The sequence below is a fragment of the Ornithodoros turicata genome, chromosome 9 (assembly GCF_037126465.1).
Source record: "Ornithodoros turicata isolate Travis chromosome 9, ASM3712646v1, whole genome shotgun sequence".
Taxonomy (NCBI): domain Eukaryota; kingdom Metazoa; phylum Arthropoda; class Arachnida; order Ixodida; family Argasidae; genus Ornithodoros; species Ornithodoros turicata.
Genome location: NC_088209.1, coordinates 22,505,982 through 22,518,203, shown reverse-complemented (window position 1 = coordinate 22,518,203; position 12,222 = coordinate 22,505,982). Strand labels below are relative to the sequence as shown.

At 48.2% G+C, this 12,222-nt stretch overlaps 3 protein-coding genes across 4 annotated transcripts in view; all 3 read left to right on the top strand.

The window, feature by feature from the left end:
* Positions 1-12,222, top strand: part of LOC135368366 (cuticlin-1-like) — a 201,634-nt gene that overhangs the window by 56,069 nt on the left and 133,343 nt on the right. The gene's annotated exons all lie outside the window — the stretch shown is intronic.
* On the top strand, positions 409-2,546 carry LOC135368361 (innexin inx2-like). Its single transcript, XM_064601569.1, has one exon. The coding sequence runs from the start codon at positions 460-462 to the stop codon at positions 1,561-1,563; it is 1,104 nt and encodes a 367-aa protein (XP_064457639.1). The 5' UTR covers positions 409-459; the 3' UTR covers positions 1,564-2,546.
* On the top strand, positions 9,781-11,845 carry LOC135368360 (innexin inx2-like). Its single transcript, XM_064601568.1, has one exon. The coding sequence runs from the start codon at positions 9,895-9,897 to the stop codon at positions 10,978-10,980; it is 1,086 nt and encodes a 361-aa protein (XP_064457638.1). The 5' UTR covers positions 9,781-9,894; the 3' UTR covers positions 10,981-11,845.

The window sequence follows — 12,222 nt, the reverse complement described above, 5'->3', positions numbered from 1 at the left end:
GGAAGGGGTGGGGAGGGGGTTAGTATGCGTCCTGGGTCGACTTCTTGGGGAGCTGTGCCGACATTCGTCTGGGAAGTCTGAGGGAAAACCCATGGAAAACCTCAGACAGCACAGCCGGTGCGGTGACTCGAACCCGCGTCACCTCCCAGTTGTCTGCGTGGAAGGCGGTCATCCTATAACCACTATGCTACGGGAGCGCGGGGGAAAAAATCCCCGCTTCATAGACCCTTTAAGGAATTACTTGTGTCTCGAGTCCGCCGTAGCGGCTTTCGCGGTATCTAGAAGAACACACACGTTTCTCTAACCGCTCTGGCTCGCGCGCAATCATTGGCCTTTATCCCGTGGAACGATTTATCGCGAGCGCACTTTAGATAGCAGTATATCTCTCCATCCTCACCTGCAAGCCACCTTTCTCAACTGAGCCATTCTGCGGGGAGGACACGGCTCGCGGTGTACGCCATGTTTGACCTGTTAGGTCAATTGAGGAGCTACTTCAAAACAAACTATGTCATCATCGACAACTTTATGTGCCGCCTTCACTACAAGGCGTCCGTCGGTATCCTCATAGCGTTCAGCATCCTGGTGACGGGCAAACAGTACGTGGGAGATCCCATCGACTGCATTTCGAAGGACTCCGTACCTCACGATCTTCTCGACACTTACTGCTGGATTCACAAGACGTTCAGTGTGCCGTCGGCATGGGAGAAGAAACTGGGTGATGAGGTAGCCTACCCCGGCGTTGCACCGCGGGGTCCCACCGACGACGTGGTGTACCACACGTACTACCAGTGGGTGTGCTTCGTCCTCTTTCTGCAGGCCCTGTTTTTCTACATTCCGCGATATATCTGGAAGACTTTGGAAGGACGTAGGGTTCAAAACCTAACCGAGCTGCTCTCGAAGCCCGTGCAAGACGCAGCGAGTGCACAGAAAGCGAAGGAAGCGAGTGAAATGCTCATTGACTACCTGGACCAGAACAGGAACTACCACGGAGGCTACTACTTCAGCTTCGTCTTCACGGAAGTTTTGTACCTAATCAATGTAGTCGCGCAGATTTTTATCGTGGACAGGTTTTTGGGAGGTGAGTTTTCGACGTACGGTGTGAATGTCGTGCAGTTCACCGAATGGCACTGGGAGGCGAGGTTCGACCCCATGATCAAGGTGTTCCCCCGCATGACCAAGTGCACCTTTTACATGTTCGGTACATCCGGAGACATCCAGAAGCACGATGCCGTCTGTATCCTCCCCATCAACATCATCAATGAGAAAATCTACGTCTTTTTGTGGTTCTGGTTCGTCTTTCTCAGCGTTGCGACCGCCTGCTTCCTTTTTTACCGGCTCGTCACTGTACTTGTGCCCGAAGTTCGTTTCAAGATCATCTACGGCCGAAATCGCACGGTCGATTCCGAAAAATTGAGGACTATCGTCTACACACTCAGCATCGGAGACTGTTTCATTTTCTACCAGCTTCTCAAAAACATTGATCCCGTTTACGCCCGAGATATAGTAGACACATATGCCAGTATGCTCTCTGGTCATGATGACATGAAAAAGCTACGAACATAGTATAGTCAGCCGTCACCGAATTCATGATGCTTTCATCGTTATCACCTTTTCGCTTGGGTGAGATCGTCTTTTTGCGTACTTTTTAAAACGTGGCAAATAAGGCTCTCGTCTTATTGGCTTCCTTATAACGCTGCTCAAGACGCGCATATGAACATGTGAAAAAATCGATAAGACTGTACTAGTTTAGGATGGGGTTTTTGGGTGACAATCGGAGTATGGGAAACTGTAAGCATTCAGTTTTTCTCGTTACAACTGCCTGGTTAAAAAAATTATTGAAAATTAAAATTAAAAAATTATTAGCGTACTGTACTACGTATTTCAGTAGCTCCGTTAACACCTGCGCACTGTTTCTTGGGGATGTGTTCAAACTGTTAAATTGTCATGACCCTGCCAGGAACGTGGTATTCACAACGATTCCATATAACAAAGCTATAACAGTTCTCGTGTCATTCGTGTCGTATCCCAAGGAAACGGTGATTGTGATTTTCGCTGTCATCATAACCGTCCCGAGATATCTTTTTTATTTCGCTTTCCTCACTCTTGTCCAGTGTCTAAATACATTGTACTTTTCCGCGAGCAAGAGGTCAAGATACTTTGCCGTGGTGCAAAGCAATACTGGTTCGTGAGCGTCGCGTGACGAAGCCTTGAACACTTATGAATTCCACCTGGTTTTTGTCTTTTTCTTCATAGAATTGTTGATTGAGTTCAATAATGTTTAAGCAATACTGAGAAAGCTCAAAATCGTGTTATTTGGCGTACATTGGTGACAACTTGATGTGGTGCGTGAACTGTTAATGTCGGCAAGTCCGTGCGCCGTCGCGTGTTCTGTGAGATTTTTTCACTTACTGTCACTGCATGTACTTGTTGCTGTTGTATCCTGAGCGTTTCTCAAAGAACACCTCCTACATTCATATGGGCAAATATGGCTTCATATGGGCTCAGACGCGGTAATATTCTCATGAATAAAATAGATACGTGGTGGCGGTGCGGAGTTTTCGTGAGACAAGGTAGGTATGACTTTTTACGTCGTCTGTTTCTTTTTTTTTTTTTTTGTCATTCCACGGCGCATGATTTTGCATATGAAGTGTACGCGTACGCATCCACTGTAACCAACGTCTACAGTAATTGTAGCCATGTTCCCTGGTGCATTTTCCCTGAAAATTTTCTTCATCCGGCACTCCAGGCACTTTGTACAATGAGTGATAAGAGTGCTTTGCCCGTCGCAAGCATTTTTCCCGTGTCTCCATGAGCTTCATATCTTATCTCAGTTGCCGTTCGAGTCAAGAAGGCTAGTGAACCAGACTGTATAGCTGGCGTCATTTATTACTTATCTCTTACAATGCACAGTCACCCAGCTGCCTTACTGTCTTAGTCACCCGAAGCGCGAGTGACATCCAAACAAGGCCGGCCCATGTGCATTCAAGCGAAAATTTGAAAACAATCGAATTATAGCAGTTGAAGAAAAGGCACCCAGAGGTGGGATTCGAATCCACACCCTCTGATTGCCGGTCAGACATGCTACCAATTACACCCTTACCTAGTCACACTCTCTTCAACGTACCAAGCCACGCTATGAAGACGAGGACATGCACTCACCCTGAACACATTACCTCTTACATTGTTGCCAGTCACTCCCACATCCACACAGACGAACACACTCGTGGTGGACGGCATCTTTCTCATGTAACTGTGAAGTGGGCGGGGCAATTGAACATAGGACAAACAGAACACTTACACGAGACTCTCACAACCACGGGCGTAGCCAAGGGTGGGTTTGAGGGGCTCACGCCCATGGGCGCCGTCACGGGGGGGGGGGGGGGGGGGGGGACGTTGCCCTCCTTGTCTTCAGCAAGTAAATATTGCCGTTGCAACACAATCACAAGTTATTCCTTTTTCTCTCTCTCTACGTTCCAGAAAGGTAGGGTTTTTGAGCCAAGACAGTGTAGTTGCGGGCGTAGTTGACGCACAGAATTAGATGCAGATCCCGTACCGTGAAAACCACCACCCCCCACTGGAAAAAAATCCTGGCGGCGCCCCTGTTCACGCCCCTCCGCCCTCGAAATCTTACCTTTTTCTTTCTCAGTGCTCTGCCGTACAGTATACAATGCGTGCATCATGTAATATCAATCACACACATCAGAGGTAACGTACCCTCTAGGCACCCTGTATCAAAAGGTACCATATGGATGTACCATAAAGCAGTTGAGCCCCAGTCTCACAAAATGAGTTCCTTCACTAGCGCAAGACATATTACGGCGGCAAAACTACATTGGATGCGCACAACACTGGGACTAACGCAGCGGCGTCTTTACGTCGCGCTATGTGTCGAACTCTAATACGACCAATCTTGAAAAATATGCTGCGGAGGTGTGGGATCCCTTACAAAAACTACACATACCACTAAATTTGAGACCGTGCAAAACAAGGCTGTTCGTTTTATCTTGTCTAGACACGATCCACTGCTCTCTCCTATAGTGCGGCCACTTTCGGCCTTGTTTTGACACCACCTCACGCCAGGCGCCTGTGCTTTGTTTGAAACCATTTCACGCTGTTCTTACTCGCAGTTTAAAATTTTTAATTTCAGCGATATCTTAGCTTCTCCTTCTCCTCCGTCTCAGATTAGTGTTATTACATAATGGGCACCTTAACGACCTCAGACCTTTTCTGGTACTTCCTCACCAAGAAGTTCACACATATTAAACATTGCGCAGTATTCATGTAGATACGATTGTTTTAAGTACGGCTTTTTTTCCGCGGTGCGTCAGTAAATTGGCGATTTCAGGAAATACCAGTTCTCCTTGCGCAGGCGATGCATCCTGTGCGCTTTCCCTTTGGCTAACCTTTCCCTCTTATTTTTTTTATATAATAAACATATCCCCCCCATGTGCGCTTGTTGTCATGGAGGAAGGGTGGTCTGGCCCTTCACGTTTCGTTTTCGCTGACCATGACACGTCGTGGACTATGGGTCGGGAGAGGAGAAATCGAAACACTTTGGAGACCTTTACAATTTCCCAGTGTTCAAAGCGGCGCAAAGCACTCTGGGGGTTTCTGAAGTCGTCCATAGAACGCCACGGATTGTTATATCCAGAGGTTTCCTAATTCGTTTCTTCTATATATCCTCCAACTGAGACGGCACTGCGTGTATAAATAAATAAATTTCTGATCGGTGCTCATCAGACGAGTGTCATATGTCGCAAGTACATCTGTTTCTTGTCCACGGAGCAAGGGAACCTCCTCCGCAGACACAACGCAAGGTCGCTCACACTACAACTGGTTGGCCCCCTTGAAGCCCAACTGGTGGCCCCCGACAAGTATTCCGCTGTGGAGGTTACCCGCGGTCGCTTCCTCCTCCCGTTCGCATAAGGTCTAGCGAACGACGTCCATCATGATTTATCATCGTCTGCAGCGCAGCCGCGGTATTGCTGAGAACAGACTGTGCCGTTCTGCCAAGCCAGACGTTCGCGAATTGCGAACCTCCTTTCATGTGTCGTGGGGAGTGTCAAACTCATGCCGTGATGCGTATTTCATACTCTCTTGAAGGCGCGAGACCGCATGCTGGATATTAACTACCGCCAAACGTCTTGTCCCAGAAGCTGCCGTGAAATCGAAGGTGCATAAAGCGTATAGATGTGGAAAATGTTTACCTTTATACACGATTCCAATAGGAGAGGCTTGGTTGGTAGTCGATGGTTCAGGGTTTAGTGCCGTGGTTCGTTTAATTCCCCTTTATTTACCGGATTGTTCAATACAAGGAAAATTATTGCACGCCTTGCGTAATTAAAATGCGAAAATTCCGCCTCACGGAATGAAAGATGATGTTACCTTGACAGTGATGTAAAAGGAACGGGATTTCATCGGTTCCGTCGTTTGTGATTTATGAGTAAAAGAAACCGCAATTTGCGCTTTCCCTGTTTCTCTCCTTCTCAAGAAGGCCGAAAATGCGGAGCAAGCTCTCATTGGTCGCCGCAAACGATTTGTCCAATCATCGCGGCCGAGACCGTTTGAGGAGACTAGTCCAATGCGTCTCTGCACTGTCGGCCTTGGTCAGACGGAGAGGAAAAGCGTAAATTTCGGTTTCCTTCGTTCATAAATCACAGACGCCGCACCCGATGAATCCCGTTCCTTTTATATTACTGTCAAGGCAACAGCATTCCGCGAGGAGAAATTTTTGCGCTTTATAGCGTCCCTCTAGCTCTAAGAGGAAGCAAACGCACGCATAAAAGACGTTGAACGTTTCATATACTTGGCAGCCCGTGATTCTCGAAATTCCATCTGGCGTCGCATGCTCTGCGTGAGGTATTCAGGGATTCACGAAGACCAGCTCACGTGGTCGAAGCGTTTGAAATCGGTCTCAAAACAGCGCCTGTCCCGGTTCTCTAGATGTGATAAATGGAGCCATTGTGTTTATACCGATCCGTGATGGGAATACCGATGGCTAAGGCTGATGGTATATCGTTTGAAGCGTCATCCTCTCACGGCGCAGGTTCCGCCGCGTCTTAGAGCATTCGTACAATAGAGAGTTTTTGCGTACGTAAGGGATAGCGTTGATGGTATGAAGCGATGAAGGGATGGCGTTGATGGTATGAAGCGATGAAGGGATGGCATTGATGGTTCTGCGCACGCGCAAAACATAAAGAGAGCTTCGCGCAGTGCGCAGAACCACCACGGCCATCCCTTACGTACGCAAAGGTGATAGTGTACGGTGCCCTAAAGCTCACTAATATCGGAAGTGACGTACTTCGCACACAGCAGACGACACGATCTGTTTTGTTGTCTGCTATGGAATATCTTGTGACACAGCCGCGTGATACTCCCCATGGTCAGAACAGCAAGAAAATACATTACGTTGAGCGCTCGCGCCCTCACGTGGCAACAGAAAGCTGTGACGCTTTGCGCATCTTCCGCTGGAGTATTCTGGAAAATGTCGATCATATGAATACAGGGCTAATCCCGGATGGCGGAATGATGAAAAATACCGCTACTTGCATCAGTGTGACTGTGAACCTACGTTCCAAGCTTTCCATGAAACTCATCCCGCCGGTGACGTCACAGCGAGGGGACCCGGCAGCGAGGGGCCGCGGGAGAGATCACGTGCTTACGACAACCAATGGATATGGTGGATGCTCTCGCTCCTCTCAAAATGTCTTTGTCCACATCGATTGCGAAACTGCGGTGGCATACTGTAAACGACCAATGATGGCACGCGTTTGACAAAGGTGAGCCGTGACCGTGAGCGGCAGTAGTCTGGAAGGCGCGGAGCAGACGGCCGCTGCCCTCCGACTGGTGTGCAAAAGTGCGTCACCATGAAGTTTTTGCCGCTGGGGATTCCCCAGCTGCAACCGCAATGCTAACCTATCTAAAACTTGTTTGTTTAATGCGCTTTCAGGGCAAGAAAATTGGCCAAACAAAGGCTGGTGAACAATGTCAACCATCATCGCTTCTTTCATGCACACGTTTCTGGAGGCGACTTGGCGACTGTCACTCAAAGTGTCCCTCTATGCACACGTGCAACACTGACGATGACACACAACGTCAACACTACGCGCGATTCTAGCAAACACCTTATACGGGAGCGCTTCGAGCAGTTTTACCGACGCTGGCAGAAATTTCGGCAAGTTGGGAACGGATAGAACAGCTTTTCGGCGAGTTGGGCTTTGCGGAATCTGATCTAAATAGGAAAAGAACGACGACGGGGTCAACCGGGCATCTCCTGCAAGATGAGGGGGCCAGCACAGCCAGAGAGCTACAAACGAACGATGTGCGAAGTCCATCAAGTTTTGCCTGCTGTTTCGGAAGCCAGACATTTTACTTCAGCTACCCTTCGTCTACACGCGTCTGAAGTACTTATCTGTAACGTAGAAGGCGTCTGTATAGTGGGGCGCATTTTTTACAGAGACAACGAAAGCACTCATTGAGATATATTGAATAACGGAAGATTACAACGTCCCACGAGCAGCCCATTCGGCTAATTGGGGGTGGCCAAATGTGCCTTTCGTGCATTCGGCGATTATGGTTGGAGAGAAAGAGAGAGAGAGAGAGAAAATGAGACGTGAGCCCGCTCACCGCGGGACAAGCTACTACGGGTCCAGTAGTGAAAAAAAGAAAAAGAAAAGCGAGTTCGGATTCACCAGATTGGATTTTCGCTTTAATTCGCTCGAATACTTCCCGGGTCTTGAAAAAATCAGCGTTCTGTGAGTGTTCAGCTGTAAACACGTCGCAAAGAATGGGTGCTTCTTGCTAGTCATATGTCAGAGCGGTGTACAGGGTGTTACTGTCGAGTATCAAAAAGGCGTTATCGTATTACATTGTGTGTGATAGCCTTCCGGCTATTTCGGGGTCCGTTCCTCGAAAAGAACGGCTGATGACGCACCCTCCGTTTTGGTCACCGGAATATTTTCGTTATTTCTTATCAGTTACTGATGGGAATACCATTCATGTGTTCTCCCTTTGTGAAATTAGGTGAAACATCCTTGACTCATAGAGCAGTTGACGTCTGAGGAATCTGTCGTACTTCCGTCCTTCTTCTTCTAAGCAGTGAATTCTACAAAAAGAGAAGATAGAACCTTTGACACGTATGCGCGATTATCGCGCGAAGTTGTTTCAGGATGCAGCAACCATTTCTAGTTTCGCAGCTCGAGTCCAGGGAAAGGTGAAGACAGGAAGAGGTACCCGAAGCAGTTTCGCCGAGTAGAGACATCGAAAAATTCAGTTTTAGCATAACGCGAAAGGAACACGAATTTATATAACGCATCAGGGATTACTTTTTAAAAAATATCAAGTATGCACTTAATTGCACACTCGACCTTCGATTAAAGCAGAAATGAGAGAAGAATGTGTTATGTGCCATTCCGTCATGTGATGAGAACAAGTCCCACCTTTAAGAAAAAATCGCAAACCCTGCAAGCTATACCGAGGATTTCGCACCCTTCTCTCCTGCTGCCATTTCCCATACTGCTAAAATATTATCATTTTTTATCTTTTCATTACTGCTGGTGTGAAACAGGCCCCGCGATGTGCCTTTGCCTCAGGCCCCGCACACCCCTAGCACCGGGCCTGAACCCAAGCGAAAAAAAAGAAAAAGTGTTTTTATTTTAATATAAAATAATTTGTTGCATAACAATTCGCTTGTTTCACGCCACTAACATTGCTGTTCTGTTTCATTCAACCAAGGCGCTCACTTTCTGCTGAGTTTCCGAAGTGTCAAATCAAATTCGCTAATTTTTCTATTTGTGATGCTCGACAAATAATGACATGACACAAAATGTTGGAAGCCAATACTTGAAACGCAGGACAGTGTAGAAAATAATGAGGCCTCAAGCATTTTCGTCAAGCCATGTTGCATACAGTTCTGAGGAGAAAATGAATGTTGCTCGTATTACAACATTGGCAAAGGCAGTTAGGGTTGCCACCTTTCGCAGTGAAAAATGCCGGCTGAGGGAGAGGAGGTGAAATAGAGGGAAAGGAGGAAATGTTCGCGGGAAAGAGAAGTTGGTGAGGGGTGGATAGTATACAGAGAGTGAGAGAAAGAACGACCGTATTCGCTCAAGACAACAATGGTAACAATAATGAATAACTAAGAAAACGACTGGTGACTACGGAGTTGGGTCTGTGCACCAGATTTATTCAATCTGTAGTGGAATGTTGAAAGGAAAACCCCGTAAAAGCCCCAATGAAAGGTGTTGAGCCACAAATACCGGCAAAAGGCTGCCGGTATCACCTTCCTACCGGCAACCGGCAGAGCGAGCAAATAACCGGCCGTGCCGGTATAATACCGGCCTGGTGGCAACCCTAAAGGCAGTTTATCTCGTGTACCGCGTGATAGGTGTCCAGCATGTGGCGACGCCAAAATCGGCAAGGATATCAGATGGAGATAAACACGCGGGTAATGGGAATGACGTGTCAGCTGGCGTCGCATGGCCCAGTTGAAAATGAGTGGAAAACTACGGGTTAACTGCAATGACCTTGCGTGGAACGACACATGGCCCCTGAAACCGCAAGTGACATTCAATAGTATTCTGCCCGAATGGGACACCCTCTTCTCGAAAGAAAAAGGAGATAAACAGCTAGACCGGTTGCTTGGCTCACACAAAGAACAGAAAGACGGCTGTTCCCGGAGCGGATAAGAGAGGGGAAGTTACGTGAGAGAGGATGTGGGGCCTCGAACAGGCATAAAATGTCCCTCTGCAACGCCATGATTGGCTCAAGTGCCTAAGAGAGGGAACTGCGTCCCGTCGGTTCCTTCGTTCCAGAGCACTCGCATTCAGCTGTCAGGTAGGCACAGAGTGGGGAGTTTCTGTCGCTGTTCCGAAGGCTGATCCGTCACCCACCATCATGGATCAGCTCTTCGGCAACCTCAAGGGTTTCTTCAAGACTGACTTTACAGTCATCGACAACAATGTCTTCAGGCTACACTACAAGGCCACAGTGTGCATTCTCATCGCATTCAGCATCCTCGTCACCGGCAGGCAGTACATCGGTGACCCTATCGACTGCATTTCAAAGGACTCTGTGCCCAGCGACTTGCTGGATACGTTCTGCTGGATCCATACCACATTTTCGCTGACCGACGCGTGGCACAAGCAAGTTGGAGTGCAGATACCCTACCCTGGTGTCGACAAGTACATTCCTGGCGAGCAACGCGTTTACCATGCCTACTATCAGTGGGTGTGCTTCGTGCTCTTCTTGCAAGCCGTACTATTTTACGTGCCACGCTATTTCTGGAAGGCAATTGAAGGCGGAAGGACAAAGAACCTTATCTTGGGGCTCAACAATCCCATCATGTCGGAAGGAGACAAAGAGAAAAGCCGAAACCTTCTCGTGGAATACCTCACTGTCAACCTAAACAACCACAACCTTTTTTTCTACGGCTATGTACTGGCAGAGATTCTCAACTTTATCAACGTGGTCGGCCAGATGTTCCTGATGGATCTGTTCCTGGGAGGCGAATTTTCGGCTTACGGTGCGCGCGTGCTACAGTTCACGGAATGGGACTGGTCCGTCCGCTTTGACCCCATGATCAAGGTATTCCCTAGGCTGACCAAGTGCACGTTCCACATGTACGGAACATCCGGAGACGTGCAGAAGCACGATGCCATGTGCATCCTGCCTATCAACATTATCAACGAAAAGATTTACGTATTCCTCTGGTTCTGGTTCATTATCCTGGCTGTGCTCTCGGCCCTAGTTCTGGTCTACCGCGCTGCCATCATGTTTGTTCCCCGGATCCGGTTCATGGTTCTCCGCAGCCGCGCGAAACTGGCAAACAAGGATTATGTGGAAAGGATCTGCGACAGGACCAATTTGGGCGACTGGCTCGTGCTCGATCTGCTCTGCAAGAACATCGACCCAATCAACTTCCGTGACCTGGTCAACGACTACGTTCGCCGCCTGGATCACAAGAGCCTCGACAACGCGTAATTTCACGCTTCTGCGCCGCTACGGCGTGCGTCGGGCCGCGGCCGTTGACACGCTCTTCCGCGTGCGTTGGAGCCACTGCATTTCATCTCTACTTATCCTCTAGGGCTGGGTAGTCTGACGACGACTCATATCCTGTTCAAGTGCCACATGTTCGCCTTTTGCGTTTCTTTTTTAATGAACATTTTGAGCTGAGTATGGCTGGAGGGGACCAATCGCCGTACTTGTTGTGTCAGAATGCGATTTATTCTACATCCTTTTAGTTGGGGCCACACTGTATGGTTGAGGGTGTAGCTTTTTGTCGCAGTATTAGTGAGTTCCAGAGTTATTTTTCACCGGAGTGAATGCTGAGTATACCATGGGTGTCCCCACCATTGTTCTGGAAGTTTGAGATCTTTATTTACATTATGTGTCATATCGTTACGAAAGTCTCTTGTAGCAACAAATCCAACGTCTTCCAACGTTTCCTTACGGACTTCGAGTCGTCGTTTTAGTAAGAAATTTGCGGTTCCAGAGTTATGTAGCGCATTGTTTGGTGCAAGAATCTCGTGCCTTGACTTCCTCACAAGAGGGAGCAGCCTTGTGATGTTTTCAGTAGGATCTTTGTACAGTGATCATAATTGTAGGTTCACACATTTTCTGCATTTTCTTTTAAACCTACCATTGCCGTTTTGTAAATACTGTGTGTCTTCTGCGTGAATGTTTTTGTGAGATGCTACTGCCATCACATTTGCTGAAAGCGTTGAGTGTTGTCGTTCTTAGCAATCACGGTGGAACATGTGATATGAGTGTTTGCCTTGCAGTGGATGTCTTTTAAATCAAAAATAAAAGTGCGTCTGGGAACAAACTTGCTCAGCTGTGCTCGTTGTATGATGTCCAGTCTCCTTGAGTCGTACCACGATGGTTCGAAGTATCTGCACCAGATGGTCTCACGCAGCCCCGCGTACGGCGTTCCCTGCACTAAACATATATTGTTGTCCGAGTTTTTGAAGTTTCTACTACGCTTCCGGTTCCCTTCTCGAACACTATCAGCGCAAGAATGAACGGCGAGCGGGGGGGGGGGGGGATAGAGGTCGTACAATGAACGCACCACTTCAATGGGGTACGTAAGTTGGGGAACGTAGCCCCCACCCCATCCAGCCGTCGAGCACGCCCCTCAGTTTTTTTTTTTTCCACGGCAGGTGTTTCCTGTCTCGTGCCCCAGTAACCTAGCTAGTCGTAGTCCCCCCTCCACGCGGGCGGTGG

Excerpts from the sequence above, each read along its gene's own strand:
- LOC135368361 (XM_064601569.1), top strand. The coding sequence starts at position 460 with ATGTTTGACCTGTTAGGTCAATTGAGGAGCTACTTCAAAACAAACTAT.
- LOC135368360 (XM_064601568.1), top strand. The coding sequence starts at position 9,895 with ATGGATCAGCTCTTCGGCAACCTCAAGGGTTTCTTCAAGACTGACTTT.